Raw genomic sequence first — 25,690 nt, 5'->3', positions numbered from 1 at the left:
GGGAGTGGTGGACTTTCGGCAGAAAAGTGGGTTGTTGTTCACGGTGTTTTTAAAAACCAAACTTTAACTCCATAATGATATTTTGGTATACTTCTGAAATTCAGAAGATAGAAATTTACAGTTACAGAAAAGACACATCACAAATAAAAATCCTGCTAATTTTGACAGAATGATGATCTCCACATACTGTATGTGGCCAGCAGTGAAGAATACAACAAATAAAAAATAAATAAATTGCATGAGGTCTACCATGCAGTCCAAAATGTCCCGTACAAAACACTGTTAAGAGCTAACCGAGAGTTCTTTACCTTCCCCCACAGCATCAACTGATTACAAGTTAACCAAATGTCACAGGTAAAAAAATTGGGAGGGTTGTGTATGGAACACTGTTGGAATTGTTTAAGGTGTGAATGTCTTTATGTTATTAGAAGGATATGTTTTATGAATAAAGTTTTGGTAGTCAACACATTCCAAGTCAATATTCATCAGTTCAGGCAGTGATGCACATCGTTTTCTTATGCTTCGTCTACAAACTGCATCATTCAGCATTAGTCATTTTGGGCTTTTTTGATTCCTTTTAATTCTTCTTTCCAAAGATATATGTTTCTTACATTTCTGGTTCATATTTCCTTTGCAATTTCTTTGACATTATAAACATTTCCTTCAACTCACAAACTTATTGGCTTAACTTTACAAATTATATTTTATCAATTCTTATTGCTAAATAATATTGTAGATCCTGTCATTCTATACAAATCAACACCAATTTCAATGTCATATCTCTTCATGATCCAAACTTTCACTGCTCAAACACTGCACTGCATAGCCATTTTCAGTGTTCATACACAACTGTTACCCTTCCCACACAGCTGCACACCTCCATTACCCACCATTTTAAATACAGATGTAAACCTTTGATCCAACAAAATTTAAATTGTCATATCATCATTTATAGTTTACGAGATATAAACACAACAAATCTTGCCATTCTTTTGGTTGCTTTAGTTTTCATACCTCCCTATACTGAACCAAATTTAAAGATGTGTTTTGTTCATAAAGGAACAAAAATAACAAACAAATTCAACAGTATTTGTGGATTCCCAGACTTTCTGCTAAAAATCTTATTCCCTAACTTTCCAGGTCTATACAGACCCAGTATATAGGAAAATATTAAAAATTAAAAACCAACTATTTAATTCTTTATTTTGTTTTAAAAACATGGAAAGCACAAAGAAATGTTGAAATGTACAGTATAAGCTCTAAATCATTCTATAATATTTCTGAGCAATAGAAAACATCAGAATCCATGATTCTTCTGTTGTAAATGAAAATTCTTATCAAAAAATTCTTTATGACACTATATGAAGCTGCATAAAAATAATTTGAAGAATTAAAAAAAAAATTGACAACGAAAGTAAAATTATCTTGGCGTTACAAAAAAAAATCAAAATATTAATTTATTAATTAAATATATCTATTTTCAAAATTCTTAATTAATGTTAATATTCTTATACTATGGTAATAATCTTAACTTTGTATTAAAGCACCATTTTTTATAATAATTCATAAAACTAAATTATCTACCTTTCCCAATAACAAGCCCACATTTATTAGCTGGAACACTGTATTGAACCTCTTGACCAGTAGCCTCTCCAGTACCAGTACCTCCAGCTCCTCTACCACGACCAGCTCCTGGTCCTGCCGAACCCCCGTAGTCCTGCCTATTGTCTTGAGCTTGGAAACCACGTCCTCTTCCTCTCCCTCTACCTGCACCCTGAGATGATTTAACATATTAGTAAAAGTTTATACTGTTAAAAATGAATATTTCAAAAAATTATAATTAGGCCATACCTCTAATTCCTTTTCAGTTATAAGATCTAATACCATCTGTTTTGCAAACTAAGAGAAAAAAGTAAAAATAGAATTTATTATTATAGTATTCCATTTTATTCAGTTCTTTAAAAATCAATTATCAATAATATATAACCTAAGACTTTAAAACACACTATATCTGATCATCACATGACAAAGTTTATATGACTTTTAAAAATAAAAACACATTCATAAAAGCATTCTACCCAAAAAAAATATATAAATATAAATTTAGAGATATAATTCCTATAAAACTTGAATTAAAAAAAATTGTTTATCTCTGTTTACAATGCTTCTTAGTTTTTAATTATTTTTTCAATAGTGAATATAAGTAAGTAATTTGAATAACAAAACCTTGAAAAGTATAAAAGTTCAAATAAGTTTTCAAACAAAACTGTGGAACTTATACAATGCAAATGGCTCTCATAAGATTTTTAAGTGTTCTGAAGAAAAGTCATGTTTAATGTGATAAATCAATGCACAATGTTTTTGAAGCAACCTATCATGTAATCACCAACAATTACAGAAAGTGTATAAATTTTCGTATAAAAATTTTGGCATAACAGTAGTCTGTTACTGTTGCTGTCCATTTGCATACATGACTCTGTACTATGTGCTGTGTGTATTTGCTTTAGTTGTACAGTACATGTTGTATGTATGGTTAATGTATGTGACTTTGACTTCATGTATTTGGTTGTTTCTCCCCCCCTCTTAATAGGTATGAATAAATTTTACTAATTTTAAGATTGTATTAATAAATGATACATCATATGTATCTAGATACCAATTGCACAAAAGTTTAAAAACTTTAGTCATGTGATATTTTCCTTGATTTCTTTAACTGCAGACTAAAATGGTAAATTATAAAAAAAAATGTATATGAATATAATACACGTACTTCACATTTCTGAGCTTCCCCTGTTATTCTTAATGGTTTTTCTCCAACTGTTTGTTGTGGACCATCTTGAATCATTACCATTTTTACCCCAGCCCTTTCCTGTAACAATCAAAATAAATCAATAACAATTTATAAATTACTTCAGGCTACTGCTACAATAGTTATTTTACTTTTAAAGTTTTTAAATAGCAAAATTATAATTCATTATTATGAGTTATATTATGTAATAATTTTGAAAGTATGCAATACTGTTTTGAACATCAGTTTAAAAACTTTGATCAAAAACAGTGGTAGTTTCTATAATAGCCTCTCCTGTAAAAATTTTCCACAGATTTTAATATCATTTAGTAGTTAAATTTTTTAAAATTTTACAAGAATTGAAGAATCACACAAATTTAATACCACAAAATAGGTGTTTGCTTTCTTTTTTGCCTAATAAAAAAAAATCTCTTTTTTCAATTTTCTAATTATATAAAAATGGATTATTTGTTGCATCAGTAAACAAACTTTTCAGCCTACTGTTTAAAAATACTTATCATGAACTCATTTTTCATTTAAAAATTTTTACTATTCAATTCCTTGCATAAAAAAAAGTGCAAATTTACTTAAAATATATAAATTATATTTCTGTAAAATAAATTTCTATTTACTCAACATATGATAGATATTACACATTAAAAACTAAAACACAGTTTATAATTAAAAAATTGATAAGATTATCTTTATTTAATAGTCACTATTAATGTAACTATTTTCAACTCTAGTAATTGATTATCATCAGCATTAAATAATCTAATCTTGAAACAGCTCTTACAGGTAAAGCTAACAACAAAATTATAGCTAATCATTTAAAGTTCCTCAATATCTACAAAAATCAGATTCGTTTCAACATGGCTGAAGTTAAGGTAAATATAAATCATTAAGCAATAAGTAATATCAAAGGTTTTCTCTAATAAATTATTTTAGTAATATTTGTTATTGAAAAGATCTGATTTTAAATAATTTCTTTTGACTTTATTGATAAAGAAAATAGTCAGCTTTTGAGCATTTTAAAATATACTTTAATTTCTTTTATTAATTATTTTACAATAAAGACAAAAAGAAAAAGTAAGATAGATAAAAAATTTTTTTTTTGTAATTTTAATAAATAATGAACCTAGTAAAGGACTAGTAAAGTATTTTTCTATATACTTTATACACACACACAATATTGATATTCTTCTATAAAAAAATTTGTTGCAAAATTATAAACTACTTTTAAAAAATTTTAAATAGAAATGTATTTAAATAAATATAAATACATATTTATATATATTATATTAAAATAATAATAATAATCTTTAAAAAAAGAAAGTTATTCTATCCATTAAATATGTTTAAAATGTTATATATTAACCAATTACGTGTATAAATTAGGATTATTATTAAAATAACAAAAACATTACTTACTAAGACTCCACTTACCTTCCATCAGATATCACTTCAAATAATTATTTAATAAATATACATAAATATTACATTTGCAAATGCACTAAAAAACGATTTTAAATAAAAATACACTATTTAATTAAATGTTGATAATTAGATATAAAATACATCCATTAAAAATAATCATTAAAGTATGAACTTCTAAATTTTAAATCATTAAATTTTCACCATTACTGTACTATTCACACAGACTAGCAATACTGTCTTGTATCACAAATATTTCCTAATAAAATGTTGCATTTAAATCAGCACATTTCATTTAAGAAAAAAGTTCATATTTATACTTTATCAAATTAACTTGATATTTAATGACAATATCTAAAACTTGAGATGAACAAACATGCAATAAAAAATTTCCCTACCATTAAATAATCTGATAGTTTGCTTAAAATCAATGCTAATAAAATGCTTGTCATCTTTCTTCAACTTACAATTGGAAGTTTCTGAATACAAATTATTATATGATGTTGCACTATCTTGAAAACAGATCAATTGGACATTTAAAAAGAGGTCCTGATCTGCTTTATCCAAAGAAAATGCATTAGTATTTTTCCTGTATGAAAAGCCATATTGTCATTGTTAATGAATAAACTACAACAGGCTACTTTATCAGGAAACAGCAATTAAACTAAAAGAATTTTTTACTTGACCTATTTTCTATATTTTTTTAAAATAAAGTTGAAATTTTCAAATGTAGAAAGGAAATTAATTTCAAAATGTATCAATATAAACTGAAAGCTGGCATCTTCAATAATCAGTTGATAAATTCTGATTATTTACATATGAAAATTATTTTTGTAGTTCCAGTTTTAGGATCAAAATTGATATTCAAGATAAACCTTCTACATATATATATAAGAATTTATATACAGTAGAGCATCGTTTATCCGAATCAATTGGGGACTGGGGTTGTTCGGATAACTTATTTTTCAGATAACCGATTATGTACGAAAAAATATATTAACCTATGCCGTGTTGAAATTTTTCTCTGTTGCATGTCGCTTCGCGTTGAATTTTCATCGATGTTAAGCCTAATGTAAACTTTTTAAAATAATAATCATGACTATTGTATCGTTAAAAATGATTTCTTTATGTTTTATAAACGAAATAAATACATTGAAAAATATAAAAACAAATAAAAATTATACTTTAGGCTGACTGGAATTCTTTCAGATAAACGACACTCTACTGTATATATATAAATTCTTATGATAAACCATATTTCTTTCATATTTGCTAGAAAATATTCATCAAAATAATAAATTCTAGTATTGTGCTAAATTACAAAATTAACATTATTACATTTGTATATACATAACTAACTTAATATATTTTAGATTATTTTTCCATTAATTCATCTGAAATTAAGAAAACAAAACTAAGGTATAAGTTGATTTTCTAATTACCTTAGCCATTTACCTAGTTCCTTACCTGTGTGCTGACTGATTTTAGCGATTTTACAGTATTTTCTACTGAGAATAAGAAACGATTGACTAAAACTAGTTAAAATGTGAAAATGGTTCCTGATTTCAGGAACATTTATCTGTATCAATTTTGATGCATGTGGGCTTTATTTTTATGTATTGTGCTTTAATGTTATTTGGACATGTTTCACAGATAGAGATAAAATCAAAAAATGCAGTAGTTTTAAAATTTGTCTTTTTAAGTAATACATATATAGTACATTGATGAATTTATTCATATCATCATCATACTGTATCAATATCATTAGTAGACTTTCCTATCACTATAGCTGTTTTTTGTAATTGCATCAGTTTAGCAAATGTAGATGAAATGGCATTAGCACAATCAGAAATATAGGAATTCGACTTTTGTATTGAGAATATCTTAGTAGTATATATAAATTATGTAATATAAAATATACAGGTTTAAAATAATAACATAATTACATGGCTTACTTGTATTTCTTTGATCTCAGTTAGGCCTAAATCATAATTGCTACACTTTTGTCAGATGAATCAATATAATTGTCACTATATTTAAATTAATATGCCTCAATGTCCTTAATCTATTCAAATATTATTTCAATCACCAGTAAAGTATGTATTTCTATTAATAAGACTTATTAAAACTGTTTTATTTACATTTAATAAAACAATTTTAATCTGTGTGACTGATTTGCAGTAATCTTAAATATCAGTTTAATAAGTCCTATTAATAGAAATACACTGTACTGGTGATTGAAATAATATTTGTCACTATATTTGTTCATTTTTTCATTAATGAATTCAATCAATTCCTGTTCAGTAATTTATGCACCATATCTAAACTCAACTCTCATATATAAAGTAAAATGACTATAGTTGCTTGCAAAATATAGTCATGAAACTCCAAATCAAACAACATATGTGGTTGTAAAAAATTGCTTATATTTCAAATTTCTAAAGAAATAGTGCCCACTATTAATTAACAGACACGCCAAAATACACACAAAATTCATATTTTGATTGCTGAAAATGTAATATTATGTTTTAAATCTAGAAATAACTTGATATATACAGAAACGTAATATTACATTTGCCGTTTTTACCAAAGAATTCGTAAAACGTAATATTATGTTTCACGAATTCTTTGAACAGGGTAAGTGTTAAACATATAAAACAAAGTTTTAAAGAATTCCATAAATTACTACATTACAAATAATATGTAAAACAAATTTCTGAGTATTATTTATATGGTACCAAAATTTAAGAAATGTTTACATAACAGTGACTTTAAACTTGCCATTTTTATAGATAAAGCACATTCAATTAGCTATGAATAACTGAAATATTGTACATTCATATGCACCATGAATTACCTATATTTCAATATAAAATTCAAAAGTCTGATGCAAAAGTAAACAATAATTATTTTACAATTCTGTTATTTTTAAAACAGTGCCCATTTGTAAACTTTCTTCTCACTGTGCAGAAATTTCCATTTTCTCAAGTCTATCAAATCCTGTTTTATCAGAAAACAATATCTTATAAATAAATCTCCTTGAACTTCCTAGAAATTTTAGTGTTTCAACTCATTTTTGCAGAATCAAAAATCCAAAAGTACTAGGTTTTTTTTAATAAGCTTGTGCACACCAATTAAATAGGATTTTGGAGATTTATCATCCTGATATTTTTTTACTATGACAACTTTATCATCTGTTTTATGAATAAAGTTAAGCATTGAAAAGTTAGTTTCAGTTTAGTTATCTGTTCACTTGATAATGCAATATAAAATAATTAAATAATATGCAACAGGATATATAAAATTATCCAATCTATGTAATATACCTGAAGATTACGAATAGTTTCTCCTCCTTTGCCAATGACTAAGCCAACTTTTCCTCCAGGAATCATCATTTCTACCACTGTCTGTCCTTCGGGTGCGTATGGCTGTCCTTCAGACGATGCAGCTTGACCACCTCTATTTACTATTTGACCAATTAATTCTTTCACTTTTCTGTAAGGAAAAAACTTCAAATATAAACATGAACCTATTCAATTACATAAAAGAGATAAAAGTTGTGCCACCTGAAAACAAATTTTATATTAATATTTAACATTTAGTAATAAATTCATTTAAAAGTTGATTACTGCAGATAACACTAAAAAATTTCAAAATGCGGAGGAAAAGGGTAAACTAAAAAATACTTTGGGAGAAGTAATAAATCATATCAAGTCAATTGATATTTGAAGAAAAAAATGTTTCAGATGATGAAGTGTCATTCATACATCCATTTATGAAAATTATCATCTAGTCAATCAAAAAAGTTTTCTAAAATACAATTACAATCTTAATATTAAAAAGTTAGTATCTCACAAACACTTACTCTATAGCCTGTTTTGTTCCTGTTAGTGTACAAGGTCTTTCTGGGGCACCACAACTCTCTAGTGCCAATTGAATTTTGCATCCAGATTCTGACTGTATCCTGACTATTTGCTCACCGCCACGACCAATAACTGCAAGAATTCATTTGTCAATATTTTAAAAATTTTACTGTACTTTTTATCTTCAGATATTTAAACTGAATGCATGCATTAAATTCAATGAAAAATCTTGTCTAATAAATAGTTTTTACATAATGAAATATTAAATATAGGCTCATCAGCTACAATAAATTACATAGGATAGAATCATCTACATATACTTTAAACATAAATTATAACACTAGCAAAAAGTGAAAATTGACATCATTGACATTCCTATTTTTTGACTAAATAAGAATATCAATATTGTCATCTTAAATTTTTACTTTTTATTGCACTGCAATCTAAATTGTAGACCTATAAATTTCCATTGTCATCTGTCTGCCCTTCCTTAATCTCAAGAATGTTGTTAGATAAATGAAAATTGAGACCAGATATGGAAAGCTTGGGAGCAGCAGATGCTGACTAACCATATATGAACTTCCGGCCTAGACCAGTCACATGATTTCAATTCAAAAATTTCCCCCAGAACAAAATTGCATAGATAACCGGCATGACATTTATCAGGAAAAGTATGATGTACAGGGACAAAACACTACTAACTTGAGATTGAGAGCATATATTTTAAATTAAATAAGTTAAAAATCACAGCCCAGCAGCATTGTGACAATGTCACAATAATTTTTGCTCATTAAAATTTCTTTCAATAATTTCTACACTCACTGGCCAATGAATTAGAAACAGCAGTTTAATATTTTATTGGACCACCTTTAGATTGAATTATATTGTTTACTCAATTTGGCATGGATTCTATAATACAAGGTGCCGAAGTGCTTCTAAGTCCAACGCACACCAAGCATTTACTATACTTTCTTTTAGTTCACATAGATTTGATGGGAGCAGACTTCACTGGCAAATCTGTTGTTCTAACATGTCCCATACATTCTCAATGGGGGTTAAGATCTGTGCTCTGATAGCCAGGGTGCTGGCAAAAGTAGTCTTCATGTTTACTGAACCACTGCTGAACAATCCTTGCACGATGGACAGTAGCATTGTCATCAAAGACAGAGCCATCACATGCAAGAAAAAAATGAAAAATTTCAAGATGAACTTAATCAGCAACAATATCCAAGTACTTGTTGGGAATTACCCAACTTTCCAGTAATATCAGTGGACCAGTTCCATCCCAACAGAACATGCCCGATATCATAACACTTCCACCAGAACCTTTAGTTGTGTTAATGAGGCAAGTAGGGTCCATTGCTGCACGGGGCTCCTACACATTCCTTGTATACCATCAGTACAGAATAAGGTGCACCGTGATTCATCTTGACCACATTACTTTTTTCCAGTCCTCAGATATCCAATCATGGCACTCTTGGCACCACTATAGATGAACTTTCTGGTTCTTTGCAGAAATCAGTGATTTTTGTATAGACCTGCAACGGTGCATACCAATTCTTTTCAATTGAGATTCGTATAGAATGTTAGAATTTTTGACTCGGTGGAAATAAATTTTTGAAAATAAAAAAATTCTCCATGAAGAAAAGTTAAAGAAACTCACTTTTTTTGTTATTATTCTATTCCATCAAGAAGTATACCTTACAAAGAGTTATATGCTACACAGCACTAATCAATAGTACAAACTACTGTTAAATTTATATTTTCCTTAATATGATATACTATACACAAAATATTACAGATGTATTTTAATTCATTGCAAGTTATTCATTCTGGCAAACAATACTATAATAATAATAAACTGTTATTGAAATGATCATCACTTATCATAATGTTAAAGGTATTCACTGAAAATACTAATTGAAACAAACTACCACAATTCTAAAACATATACAGTGGAACCTCGGTATACGACCTTAATCCATTCCTGATTGTTGGACTTATACCGAATAGGACGTATACCGAATCAACCTTTCCCATAAGAAGTAATGTAAAAATGATTAATTCGTTCCCATGTAAAAAAAATGGCTGGCTTTAAACACCTCGCTTTCCTGGCTAGTCCCTGCTTGATTTTTCATGAGATCAGAGTGTATTTTTGTAGCTTTCTCGCAAAAAATTGCTTCTGATACGGTGTCTCTAGCACGCTGTTTTTCAGTTATCCAAAGCAAAAGCAATTTCTCAACATGATTTAATGTCTTCGATCTCTGTTTAGAAATTGATTTAACCCCTTTCGCAACGTTAGCAAATTTAATAATGTCTTTATTTTTCACAATTGTCAATATCGTCGTTCTCGGAATACGATATGCAACAGTTAAAATCTCGAACACGCATGCCACCTTCATATTTCTCAACAATTTCTTTTTTCAGTTGTTATTCTAGTCATTTTTTTAGTTTTCTGTTGCTTTTCATTTGCCTTCTTGCAATTCATGATTAATAATAAAATTTTACTAACAAATTAAAATCAGAAGAAATCTAACAAAGTTATAAACTGTGGCACCGCGAACGTCTAGTCTGGTCTAGTACACCGAGAGTTGTTCATAGATGGCACGTATAATTAAGTCGTATACCGAGCAAAATTTGTTTCGTCCAAACAGGACGTATTCCGAATTTGACGTATTCTAAAGCAGACGTATACCGAGGTTCCACTGTATTCTTATATTCTTTTCCATAGATATGTAATTACTTTTCACTGAATAAATTTTGCAAATTATTATATCCAGTTTTTCATCAGATCAAGAACAACACATTTTTAATATTTATTCTTTTGTTTCAAAAATTTAAAATTCTTTTGTTATTCCTATATTATGCAATTTGAATAAATACATAGAGCTTATTTACTGACAATGAAATTTATTTAAAGATAAAAGGTTATTAATGAAAGAATTAAAGAATGCAAGTTAAGGAAGATCGCTACACATTTGATATTTGCCAATTAAATAACTACCTATTCATTCACTTTCATTTGGCATAATTTACCAACAAGTGGGAAACAGCTCATATATTAGTCATGAATAAATCATCTACACTAATCTGTATTGGTTAAATGCTTGTTCAGTGTTACTTTCTGTTTAATTTTTATTTATTTTTAAATGTATTTGAAAGAATAGCATATTCATTCTTTTTTGCATATTCATTACATAAATATCTTTAAGAATTTATTGAAATCAAAGACATTGTTAGACTTCTATTAGTTTGAAAATATACCAAACAGCTTTCAGGGTGCTTAGATTTTTGTGATGTCTGTAGATCTTATACAGCTTTGACCAGTTTTGATATTGCTTTATAACAGTTATAAGAAAACTGATAAGAAGAAAAAAAGCCAGAAGAGACTAATTATTACACTGAAACTGAGAAGAGCAGGAGATTATAGAAGACAATGACTAGGAACAATTGGCTGATTAGACAGATGACTTTTCTGTAGAAGACAGCAACGAAACAAAATTGATCTATTAAGAATGTGGTAAAAATGTCTGCAAGAAATAATTATATAATCATTAAATGTGCCAAGTATTAAGGTGAGCAACAGATAAAAGGTGGAGCAACTTATTTTTAACCTAGATGCTTTATAACCGCATTTGTACAATAAAAATGTGTTAAAAAAATTAAATATTGGAGGATATGATATTATATATGCAGTGTAATAGCCACATTATGCCCTCTAATGAAAGTCCCACCCATCAAAGGGTTATGTTTAACCCTTTGTCTATTAAGAGCAGAGAAGATCACCCATTAATCTGTTTTGAACTTTTGATATCAGATAAGTGATTCTACTAAAATCTGTTTCAACTAAATAGAAACTCTGAAGTTACAAAAAAAATTTTTTGTCTTGTCCCAAAGCTGAAGAAATGTTTCAATTTCCACAGTAATCCAGAAATTGTGTCAATTGTTCCTGAAAATTGACTGAAGTGCTGAATCACTTTGCAGGTACACAAGATGTTATTGTAATTCTAAATTCCCATTAGCCATATTTACTTCAAATCAATCTACCACCTACTCTGGAACTTCATTTCTAGTAATCTCTGAACTTTAGTTTCATTTCATCATATAAATTATGTTCTTTCTCTCTTCACAATTATGTCTTTCTTGTTATGGATTTTCAATTAAGACTTCTATAATGTAATACTTACAATTTGTACAAAATAAGAAATAAATTTAATCCAACAAATTTCAATTTGAATAGAAACTGTCAAAAATCATAAGAAAAGTTTGCAAGTCTGACAACTATTTAGAGACAATAAAATAATTTTCAACAAACTGATCGAAAATATTTTAATAAATATAAAATAAGAAAACACAAAGTAGGTTTATATGAAATTGAATTTACAAATATAAATAGTGATAAAACACTTAACATATGGTTAAACTATTATTATGTACTTTCCCATTCTTCATTAAAAAACTTCTCAAACATTTTACATTGAAGAAATCTTTCTTATTAATTAAAAGCTTATTGTAAAATTTTGTTTGCAAATTATCCAAAACAAAATATTGCAATTTAGTCGTTAAGTAAAAAATATATTTTATTTTGAAATATTAATTACAATTATGGAAGAAAATATTTAGTTATAATCTTATTCAAAAGAAGCAATCCAGTAATTACTATTAAATATATATTTTATTTTATTTATTAGAATTTTATTTAAGTTTCTCAAAATTAGTATTGAATATTTCAACTTAAATCTCAAATTTTTCATTATATGAAACTGAGTTAATTTATGTGACAATTTCATAAAATAATTAAAATAAATTTAGCTGAAAATTATCTTTCAGTTCTGATAGTTTATTTCAACTGTTAATTTTGTTGATACAGTCTATTCATATTTATATATCAATTTTTTGCATTTTTAAACAGACAAACTTAAATAATAATGTCCATACTTCATTATAGTTAAAACCATTAAAACAGACAATAATAATTATCAAAAAAGTTATGGAAACCAAAACATTTGGTTTCCATAACTTTTTTTGATAATTTGCTGTTGTTTCTATATCATATCTTTACATTTATAATCCAGTGTGTAATTACTTTCTAATATTGCATCATTTATTAAGCTGAAATATTCCATTTATTTTGAAAGTGGTGTAAGTCAATTTTCTGTAGTCTAATTAAGCACTTATGGACTGTCCATAAATTACATCTGCATTTTACCAACAAAAGCACAGTTTGATAAGATGGAAATAGATGAAATGAAAAACATCCATATAATGAGCCTAAATGAAAAGCAATGCCTAATGATAAGTTTATCATAAAATACTTTAACAATAAGTAAATATCTTTAATGTTGAAAATAAACAACACCATTTTATTTCTTGTTATTATTTAAACAAAATCAGAATAGAACAAATGTATTTCAAGTGAAATTGAATTTTACGTAGTTGAAATTTAATGACGTTTAGAGTTTAATAATTATGAAAGTAGTGCAAGTCCATTTACAGCTTGTAAATATATATTATTTTAGTTAAATTTACCTAAAAGAAATTTATAATCAAATTACATATCGATAAATTAGTAGAAACATTGCCAGACTTGACATAATTTATATTTTTTGAATTGACTAATATAATAACCTTTAATTTTCTCGAAACAACAATAAATGGGCTTGCACCACTTTCAAAATAAATGGTCCAATTTTTAAATTGCAGCGCAATAATGCATTTATTGAATTTAAATGATGCAAATATTGAAGAAATTAATATCACAAACATTTTTTAACACTTCTTTATAAGCATAAATTAAATAAAAGGTCAGTTTTAAGATAATCAAAAACCATTATTAAAATATTTAGGACACATTTTTTAACCATAAACACTAATTAAAAATAAGAAAATGAATAGTAATGAGCAATTATTTATTGTGACATCATCACAATGCCAACTTGCAATTTTTAATTTATTTCCTTTAAATTAAATGCTGTCTATCTCAAATTAGTACTGTAATGTCTTGCCCCTGTACATCATACTTCTCCATTACCAATGGAGTTGTCGTGCTGGTCATCCGCACGACTCCATTTAACTACTTTCAGAAGAAAATTTTGAACTGAAATAATATGACTTCTAATTTGCATTGGAAGTTCACATATAAGGGCCTCCTCTCCGTAAGATTTCCATATATGGTCTCATCTTTCATCTATCTAACTCTGTTATCGAGATTAAGGAAAGATAGAAGACAGTGGAAATTTATAGATCTGCAATTTTTCAAAATTGCAGCCCACCCAATTATATAATTCTTTTATAAACTATGCTTGCTTATTTCACTTGTTTTATAATTCTTATATTACTTTTTAAAACATTCACAAATTTTATACTGAAGTTTATACATTAACATATTGAAATTAATATCTACTTCTTAAAAAACCAGAAATATTAATTTATATTAACTCCATAAAATTGAAAATTTCATGTCATAAAATAGATATAAATTTTTCTACATCTTTAAAACTAAATTCTACTTACTTGGAAATATCTGAATGAGTTATGTTATTAAATATATAATGATACAAACTGTATGAATACAAAATACAATATGAAATGCTTAACTTAAAATACTTTCAAATAAATATTTACTTTTAGAAAATATACTCAAGTTTATTGATGGCATTACTAATTCTTAAAATTCTTTCAGAGAGAACTACACTTTAAAACGTGCATTAAAAATGATGTCAATAATGTCCAAATAAAACACAGATGTTTGTCATCAACCTTTGTATCTTTGTAAAACTAATATTCTGTAACAGTATATCGTTCTTTTATTTTCAAGAAATACGATAAAAAATATCTTACATCCATAAAATTGAGTGAATCAGATAATTCCATGGTTAAACTTAATAGGAGGAAAGGAAAAAAAAATTCCTTTAAATGGTTTTGAAACTTAAATTTTTAATGTAATCACTTTTTGGGATCATTACAGCCCATCATCAAATCCAAATGTTTAACTGTTTTACGGACTGTAGAACAGTTAAACATCAGATCTGATGATGGATTGTATTATTTAAAGGAATTAACATTAAAATTTTAAGTCAATATTAAAAACTTAAGTTTTTTTTTTTTCTAAAGCAAATTCTCGAGAATTAAAATTGCTGTTTCATTTTTCATCTGCTTTCCATTCAAACTATTTATATATAGTTAGTATTAACTATGCAGACAGTTACATATTTTTCGAAATAAATCCAATAATTCAAATTCAAAAGTATAATTAAGCACTTCTTTAAAATATTCAAAAATTTATTATTTAATGTACTTACTTAATCCAACCATTTTGTCAGGCACACTCCATTCTTCAGCCATGACAGCGGTTGGACCAGGATCACCAGCTCTGAAAAAGTTAGTTTGACTAATATATAGAAAAATAAAGCACACGCCATAAAACCTTAGAAATGACAAAATATCTTCCAAAACAAAATATTAAAATAAATTAGGTAATAATTTTTTTCAATTTAAATAAATACATTACATTTCCTTATAATTACTGAATCCACAATACACACAAATCATAAGTAATTATATTTGAAATTAATTAAACTTTTCTGACTTTGACTAACATTTTTCATAAGTAATTAAACTACTAAAACATTTTTTCCTGGTAGTGGATGACATGCATCAGCTTAAGATAAAGTGCAAACTGTGTGGTGGTATGCTGAGGCAAATTCCATTATGCAAGTTCAGAAAACTTTCATCATGTGTTTAGAAAGGATCCACCATCACAAAACCCTATTCATCTAAACTCTGAAAATTTCTTCTTTCTTTGTACCTGGAGATAAAATTGCTTGTCCTCCATGGGTTACAAAGGAAATTTGTACAGCAAAACCAGTCAATGTCCCATTCAGCCAATTTCATGTTAAATAGATTGAGCTGATTTTATTTTTAAAAAGTTAACAGTTCTTGTCCAAAGTAAACTTACAACATTCTCATCCAATAGGTGGGAAACCCCACCTGTTGGATGAGAACACAGAGCCAATCAAATGGGCTTTCAGGGACCAAAATCAATGACCTTAACAAATTGTGTGCACACATACGACCGTGTCGCTTCTGTTACACTGCAGATGTTACAAAATATGGCAGAAAATTGAATATTGTCTAGATATTATCCATACAACAGAAGAAACATATTTGGAAACCTTTTAGTTGTGTGTAAAAATGAGTAAAGGACGATGATTTTTGCAATAAAACTTGGTAAGTCTATCTTCGAACTGAATACCTTACTTTTATTGTAGTTATTACCTAAATTTTACTTGAAACCTTTCAAAATGTGTCACAGTTTCAATCAGAAAACTGTGTTGATCATTTTGATAGTTTTAGAAAATAAAAATCATTAAACTTTTTAATGTAAGTCATTTTAATTAATAATCAATACAACTCTCAAACACAATAAATTGAAAAATAAAAATATACATTTAGTAAATGTGTGATGATAATGTATGGATAAATGTAAAACATTCAATTTTGTATTTTTATACATCATTAACTTTTGCAAACTCTATTAGTTGTCACTCTTTTCAGTCTAATATAAATCAACAGTAAAATATACAGTATTTATGATTTTTAATAGTAAACTTCAATTATTAAATGAGAATATACTGCAAAGGAGCAGAAAAATTGATTTCTTTTATTAAGTGATAGTTAAAATCCTTCTCTATTTTAGTTTACTTTGTAAATCTTTTATTGTTGGCTATGATACGTTAATAATATATCAAAAATAATTTGGATTTAAAACTAAATTATAAAACATTGATTTCTTGCATTTCTGACTAAAAAAAATCATTTGTTTATAAATCTAATAAAATATTGATGTGTTTTTCTATTATATTTGTATAATATAATTTGACAAAATATATTGTTTTAATTGATTTTATCATTAATATGAATACTTTTTTCTTTAAAAAAATGACTTTTTAAACATTGAAGAAAAAAATCATTTATGGTGCTTAATTAATTAAACAGTTAACTTAAAAAGTGACAATCACTCAATCATCCAATATAAACTTATCAAAAGAAAGACTAGTGTAAATTTATCTTGATGTATCAATTATTAGAAAATAATAAATGTGTTTTTTATTTCTTTATTATTTAACATCAACATTTTCTATATAAATTACTTATGATAAAGCCCAAAGTACAACTATATTAAACTATAATGCTCTAAGGAATGAAAAATAAATTTCATTCTCAGGAAAATTTAAATAGCAAACAAAAGTTCACTATCGTGAATAAAAATTTTACATGTGCACAAGAGATGTAAGTACAGAAGATCAATATCAAAATTTATATGAATAATCATTTACTACTTTTATTGAAAATTTATAAACTATAAATTAAAAAGAATCAAAAGATATGCAATTGATAAATGTGGCATGCAAGTCACACAAAGTAGAACTGATGGATAGAGTTAAAGAATATTTGCAAACTGAAGAATATGATGCTAGTAGCAATTAAGTCCAAATTAAGAAATAAATTTAACCTCTTCTCAGTTACTGTCGCATACCATTTATCCATGCACAGTGATAGCTTTTTTGGCTTTGATACATACATTTGGTGAAAAACATGTTCTAGAAATTTTTATTTTAACAACTTTGATGCATTCACTGTTGTATGTTTATTTCAGCGTTTCTCTAATAGATGATTTTATGTTATAGAAATTATGTAGCTGTCTTTCGCATAAAAACTTAGTTTTGTTTTAAAATCTGAAAAATCTGTAACTTGTTTCAGATAGTTTTTCCTTCAAACAAATAAATAAAATTATTTTATTTTTAGAAAATAACACATGTTATGGCTAATTTTTTTTCATATTTTTTATCAAATATCCATGACAAAATCAGCATTTTTTGAATGGTCAACGTGAAAAACAGACTGAGGAGTTAACAGAAAAAGTCTGATATTTGTCAGAAAATGAATATCCATTATAAAAATCCTAAGCAGCTTTCAAATACTGAATCAAATTTGTTTGATGTAAATTCTATACAATTTTAATTTATTGAGTAATAAAAATAATTTACACAAAATAAGTGTAGAAGTGTTACTTACCAATCTCTTCAGTGTATTGGTATATTAACTCCCAAAATGCTTGTTATTATATGATAAAAATCAAATTCTTTTACCATTTTTTATTATGTTTAAATTATCAAGAATCTATACGTTATGTGAATTTTCAGATGTAAATTTGAAGTCATGAAACATTAAAGCATATATATCATACACTTAACTGCTTTCTTGATAAATTTTAAATATTCAAAATAAAAATTTAATCAAATACTAATTCTTAACAGTAATTATTTCAATGATTTTAAAATGTACGAAAAAATATAAAAAATAACAAATGTATTTCACAAAACAAAACTTAAATCACTATAATGCAAATTATTTTAAATATAAAAATTACATAACATATGCAAATCCATTACTTTTAATTCCAATGAAGAAAATTAACACAAATATTTGAATTTAGTAATTTCAAATCATATGAAACATTTTTTTCATTCTATTTCATGATCTGATCACATTACTTCCCAAAGTAGCACTAAAACAGGACTTTCTTTTCTAGGGCAATGGTGAAGACCAAAATACAATCATGTAAATTTATTTACAGTAATAATTGTTTATATATATAGGAATTATTGCTTTTAAGTAAGCAAGTTTTTTATTTTATTCTGACATAAATTTTTATTGATTTAAATTTCTCAACTCGGGTTAATCCAAACCATAAAAAATGGAAAAAGAAAACTAAACACAAAAGACATACCTTTGCTGTTGCATAGCTGCTAACTGAGCCCCAAATGCTAGGAGAAAAGAAAATGTCAGTTACATATTAGGACAAATATTACAAATCATATATATAGTCATGCAAAATTATTTCACCAAACAAATTTAAAAATAATCAAAGTACTGTCTACACGGTGAAGAAAATATGCAACTGCTGCTGATCAGAAGATTTTTATGTTTAACCAAAATATCTTACTATTTATAATTAATAGTATTCATTTGCAGCTTTCAATCTACAGATCTGTAATCATCTTAAAAAATAACTACTTCCCTGAATGGTAAAAAATATTATGATTTTATAAAGAGTGAGTAACTAATTTACTTCTGTACTGAAGCAACATAGCAGATATACAATACGATACAACTTTTTAAACTTCAAAATTAAAAAGTTTGAAATTCAAGAAGTGTTTCTAATTAGCTCAGTCATTTTTATTATATAAACATTAGGTAAATAGTTATTTTCCATACTAATTGTAGAATATATCACCAAAGTATATGCCATTGTAAAAAATTAATTTTAAATATATAATAAAATTCTATTAAGTTATTTTAATAATAATAATTGCACAGCACTGAATTTTTTCTGCCACATTAATCAAGTGTCAAAAATATCAACAGATAAAAATTCATCACAGACTAAATGCATTTTTGTGTGAATCACAAGACATAAATAAGTGTTAAATTTAGTAAGACTGCAATAAATCATTGTCAATTAATCTTAACAAACAAATGTCCCAAATTAAAAGTTATTGAATTTAGAACAATTTCAATGACAGAACTTAATATTTAAGTGAATACAAATAAAAACCTACTTAAATTTTGCTTTTTTCCAAATTAATAAAGCAAATCTGAGAATTTTATGACAAAAAATAGGTAACATTCATTTAAATTTTGAAGTTTATAAATGCATCATAAATTTCACTTGATAAGATTATATTTTCATTTTAATTCAATTATTTTATTTAAAATAAAAATTTTATTTAGAAACATCAATTCAGAAATTTAACTAATTACTTACGATCATTCATCGGAGCTAACTTTTTTGATTCTGGAGCACCATCTATAATAAAATTTTTTAAATAGTAGTTTGATTAAACAAATGGTATATACGGAATTTAAATTAAATATTTTATATTAAAGGAATAAAAGCCAATAAAATATTTAATAGTTAAAAAAAAAACATATAATGCTCAGAATCCTAACTAATTTTTTTAAACAAAGTTTTCAAGGCAGATATTCCAGATGTTTTCAGAAAATCTATCTTCATCCCTATTCCTAAAACTGATGGTACCTTTAACTGTGATAAACACAGAACTATTAGCTTGATAAGCCATGCCTCAAAGGTTTTAGTAAACACCATACAGTGAAGAATAGAGAACTACAGAAGTCTAACTAAATCCTTTATAATGATACAACTTATAAGAGAAAGGATGACTGATCATAATAGAGAGTTATTTGTATGTTTTGTCAACTTCAAGAAGGCCTTTGATAGTGGTAATCAAATGCCGTTGTTTCAATTCTGCAAAAAGTATTGATAAAAAATTACTGAGAATAATCTACAACATCTATAAAAGTCAAAAAGCAATGGTCAAATATCAGGGAGAAGATACCAAATGAATTCAGATTAAAAAGGAATAAGACAAGAATGTGGTTTGTCCCCAACACTTTTTAACATCTACAATGAATGGATGATGAGAGAAGCATTCAAAAATCTAGACAAAAGCATAAAAATTAATGGACATGTTATAAATACAATTAGGTATGCCAACTACATCTCTCTGCTATGTAATGCTGAAGAAGGGTTACAGAAAATTCTAAATAGATTAAAAGACGTGGGAAAAGCAAGATACCAAATAAAAAATAAATGTGAATGAAACAAAACTTAAGATAATCTCAAGAGATGAAAACAAAGATCTAAAGATTATGTTGGATGGAAAGAAAATAGAAAAGCTAAAAATGTTTGAGTACCTAGGAAGTTGGATAACTGAGGATAACAGATGTAATTATGAAATTAAAAACAAAAAAACTAAAACTGCTTTCACACAAATATCCTCAGTATTGAGATAGAAATGTACGCAATAAATTAAAAATAAAAATATTTAAAACAATTATTTGGAGAGTGGCTACATACAGATGCAAGTCACAGACAATAAACCAAGAGGCAATAGAATAAATTCCTTTAAGATGAAGAATGGAACGAATTAGTGGATGGATAGAATAACCAATGGTTATGAGCAGATTTGGAATAAAAAGAAATCTGATGGTCAGCATTCAGAGAAGAAAAACAGCATTTGCTGGGCATATAATAAGAAGATCCTCAGGGAAACTGATGAAGACTGCAGTTCAAAGAATGATGGAAGGCAGAAGGAAAAAAAGGGAAGACCCAAGCTAATGTGGTAGGACATCATCAAAAAATGGACTGGCTCAAGCTTGGAAAAAGCATACAACTGTGAAAGGTGGAGAAGGACCATCCATCAACTGCAATGTTCACATGACACCCTCTTTATAGAGGATGTCACATGTAAATAAATGAATGCTCAGTATATCATACTGAGCATGCGTTCCATCTTAATTTCAAAAAATGCTAACTTTTAATATTATTTCTAAATTAAAAACTTTATTTACTATAGTAATAAAATCTTGCATTTTAGAAAATAATAAAAAATTAATCACAGATTAAAAATTGTAGTTTAGACACAATTATATGTCATAATTATCTCTGTCAATGTCTAAGCCATTAACTTTTCATATGGGTAAGTAAAATTTTACAATGATTTCTTGCTTTCTGGGTCTAGTTAATTTATTCCAGAAGATAAATAAAATTAATCTAGGTTTAGAGATNGAAGTAATATTATATATGCAGTGTAATAGCCACAATATACCATCTAATGAAAATCCCAATAGCCAAAGGGTTAAACATAACTCTTTGGCTATTAAGAACAGAGAAGATCACCCATCAATCTGTTTTGAACTTTTGATATCAGATAAGTGATTCTACTAAAATCTGATTCAACTAAATAGAAACTCTGAAGTTACAAAAAAAATTTTTTGTCTTGTCCCAAAGCTGAAGAAATGTTTCAATTTCCACAGTAATCCAGAAATTGTGTCAATTGTTCCTGAAAATTGACTGAAGTGCTGAATCACTTTGCAGGTACACAAGATGTTATTGTAATTCTAAATTCCCATTAGCCATATTTACTTCAAATCAATCTACCACCTACTCTGGAACTTCATTTCTAGTAATCTCTGAACTTTAGTTTCATTTCATCATATAAATTATGTTCTTTCTCTCTTCACAATTATGTCTTTCTTGTTATGGATTTTCAATTAAGACTTCTATAATGTAATACTTACAATTTGTACAAAATAAGAAATAAATTTAATCCAACAAATTTCAATTTGAATAGAAACTGTCAAAAATCATAAGAAAAGTTTGCAAGTCTGACAACTATTTAGAGACAATAAAATAATTTTCAACAAACTGATCGAAAATATTTTAATAAATATAAAATAAGAAAACACAAAGTAGGTTTATATGAAATTGAATTTACAAATATAAATAGTGATAAAACACTTAACATATGGTTAAACTATTATTATGTACTTTCCCATTCTTCATTAAAAAACTTCTCAAACATTTTACATTGAAGAAATCTTTCTTATTAATTAAAAGCTTATTGTAAAATTTTGTTTGCAAATTATCCAAAACAAAATATTGCAATTTAGTCGTTAAGTAAAAAATATATTTTATTTTGAAATATTAATTACAATTATGGAAGAAAATATTTAGTTATAATCTTATTCAAAAGAAGCAATCCAGTAATTACTATTAAATATATATTTTATTTTATTTATTAGAATTTTATTTAAGTTTCTCAAAATTAGTATTGAATATTTCAACTTAAATCTCAAATTTTTCATTATATGAAACTGAGTTAATTTATGTGACAATTTCATAAAATAATTAAAATAAATTTAGCTGAAAATTATCTTTCAGTTCTGATAGTTTATTTCAACTGTTAATTTTGTTGATACAGTCTATTCATATTTATATATCAATTTTTTGCATTTTTAAACAGACAAACTTAAATAATAATGTCCATACTTCATTATAGTTAAAACCATTAAAACAGACAATAATAATTATCAAAAAAGTTATGGAAACCAAAACATTTGGTTTCCATAACTTTTTTTGATAATTTGCTGTTGTTTCTATATCATATCTTTACATTTATAATCCAGTGTGTAATTACTTTCTAATATTGCATCATTTATTAAGCTGAAATATTCCATTTATTTTGAAAGTGGTGTAAGTCAATTTTCTGTAGTCTAATTAAGCACTTATGGACTGTCCATAAATTACATCTGCATTTTACCAACAAAAGCACAGTTTGATAAGATGGAAATAGATGAAATGAAAAACATCCATATAATGAGCCTAAATGAAAAGCAATGCCTAATGATAAGTTTATCATAAAATACTTTAACAATAAGTAAATATCTTTAATGTTGAAAATAAACAACACCATTTTATTTCTTGTTATTATTTAAACAAAATCAGAATAGAACAAATGTATTTCAAGTGAAATTGAATTTTACGTAGTTGAAATTTAATGACGTTTAGAGTTTAATAATTATGAAAGTAGTGCAAGTCCATTTACAGCTTGTAAATATATATTATTTTAGTTAAATTTACCTAAAAGAAATTTATAATCAAATTACATATCGATAAATTAGTAGAAACATTGCCAGACTTGACATAATTTATATTTTTTGAATTGACTAATATAATAACCTTTAATTTTCTCGAAACAACAATAAATGGGCTTGCACCACTTTCAAAATAAATGGTCCAATTTTTAAATTGCAGCGCAATAATGCATTTATTGAATTTAAATGATGCAAATATTGAAGAAATTAATATCACAAACATTTTTTAACACTTCTTTATAAGCATAAATTAAATAAAAGGTCAGTTTTAAGATAATCAAAAACCATTATTAAAATATTTAGGACACATTTTTTAACCATAAACACTAATTAAAAATAAGAAAATGAATAGTAATGAGCAATTATTTATTGTGACATCATCACAATGCCAACTTGCAATTTTTAATTTATTTCCTTTAAATTAAATGCTGTCTATCTCAAATTAGTACTGTAATGTCTTGCCCCTGTACATCATACTTCTCCATTACCAATGGAGTTGTCGTGCTGGTCATCCGCACGACTCCATTTAACTACTTTCAGAAGAAAATTTTGAACTGAAATAATATGACTTCTAATTTGCATTGGAAGTTCACATATAAGGGCCTCCTCTCCGTAAGATTTCCATATATGGTCTCATCTTTCATCTATCTAACTCTGTTATCGAGATTAAGGAAAGATAGAAGACAGTGGAAATTTATAGATCTGCAATTTTTCAAAATTGCAGCCCACCCAATTATATAATTCTTTTATAAACTATGCTTGCTTATTTCACTTGTTTTATAATTCTTATATTACTTTTTAAAACATTCACAAATTTTATACTGAAGTTTATACATTAACATATTGAAATTAATATCTACTTCTTAAAAAACCAGAAATATTAATTTATATTAACTCCATAAAATTGAAAATTTCATGTCATAAAATAGATATAAATTTTTCTACATCTTTAAAACTAAATTCTACTTACTTGGAAATATCTGAATGAGTTATGTTATTAAATATATAATGATACAAACTGTATGAATACAAAATACAATATGAAATGCTTAACTTAAAATACTTTCAAATAAATATTTACTTTTAGAAAATATACTCAAGTTTATTGATGGCATTACTAATTCTTAAAATTCTTTCAGAGAGAACTACACTTTAAAACGTGCATTAAAAATGATGTCAATAATGTCCAAATAAAACACAGATGTTTGTCATCAACCTTTGTATCTTTGTAAAACTAATATTCTGTAACAGTATATCGTTCTTTTATTTTCAAGAAATACGATAAAAAATATCTTACATCCATAAAATTGAGTGAATCAGATAATTCCATGGTTAAACTTAATAGGAGGAAAGGAAAAAAAAATTCCTTTAAATGGTTTTGAAACTTAAATTTTTAATGTAATCACTTTTTGGGATCATTACAGCCCATCATCAAATCCAAATGTTTAACTGTTTTACGGACTGTAGAACAGTTAAACATCAGATCTGATGATGGATTGTATTATTTAAAGGAATTAACATTAAAATTTTAAGTCAATATTAAAAACTTAAGTTTTTTTTTTTTCTAAAGCAAATTCTCGAGAATTAAAATTGCTGTTTCATTTTTCATCTGCTTTCCATTCAAACTATTTATATATAGTTAGTATTAACTATGCAGACAGTTACATATTTTTCGAAATAAATCCAATAATTCAAATTCAAAAGTATAATTAAGCACTTCTTTAAAATATTCAAAAATTTATTATTTAATGTACTTACTTAATCCAACCATTTTGTCAGGCACACTCCATTCTTCAGCCATGACAGCGGTTGGACCAGGATCACCAGCTCTGAAAAAGTTAGTTTGACTAATATATAGAAAAATAAAGCACACGCCATAAAACCTTAGAAATGACAAAATATCTTCCAAAACAAAATATTAAAATAAATTAGGTAATAATTTTTTTCAATTTAAATAAATACATTACATTTCCTTATAATTACTGAATCCACAATACACACAAATCATAAGTAATTATATTTGAAATTAATTAAACTTTTCTGACTTTGACTAACATTTTTCATAAGTAATTAAACTACTAAA

The 25,690-nt window shown here is 26.4% G+C and overlaps 1 protein-coding gene across 6 annotated transcripts in view; it reads right to left on the bottom strand.

The window, feature by feature from the left end:
• LOC111633309 (far upstream element-binding protein 1-like) overlaps positions 1–25,690 on the bottom strand; it is a 48,995-nt gene that overhangs the window by 7,840 nt on the left and 15,465 nt on the right. For 4 of the 6 annotated variants that reach the window (XM_023377849.1, XM_023377851.1, XM_023377848.1 and 1 more), the window contains 4 exons: positions 7,549–7,717; positions 2,771–2,869; positions 1,852–1,899; positions 1,585–1,774 (listed from right to left, as the gene is read on the bottom strand). In XM_023377849.1, the coding sequence (XP_023233617.1) occupies positions 1,585–1,774; positions 1,852–1,899; positions 2,771–2,869; positions 7,549–7,717 (506 nt within the window). Of the gene's footprint in view, positions 1–1,584; positions 1,775–1,851; positions 1,900–2,770; positions 2,870–7,548; positions 7,718–8,087; positions 8,218–15,386; positions 15,458–18,877; positions 18,915–19,915; positions 21,509–25,365; positions 25,437–25,690 lie in introns of those variants that run through there. The other 2 variants (XM_023377850.1, XM_023377853.1) reach the window with 2 other exon arrangements.

Source organism: Centruroides sculpturatus, unplaced genomic scaffold (assembly GCF_000671375.1).
Source record: "Centruroides sculpturatus isolate CEXI.00-Female unplaced genomic scaffold, Cexi_2.0 scaffold735, whole genome shotgun sequence".
Taxonomy (NCBI): Eukaryota; Metazoa; Arthropoda; class Arachnida; order Scorpiones; family Buthidae; genus Centruroides; species Centruroides sculpturatus.
Note: the sequence above shows the minus strand (reverse complement) of the source record. Positions and strands in the feature narration are given on the sequence as shown.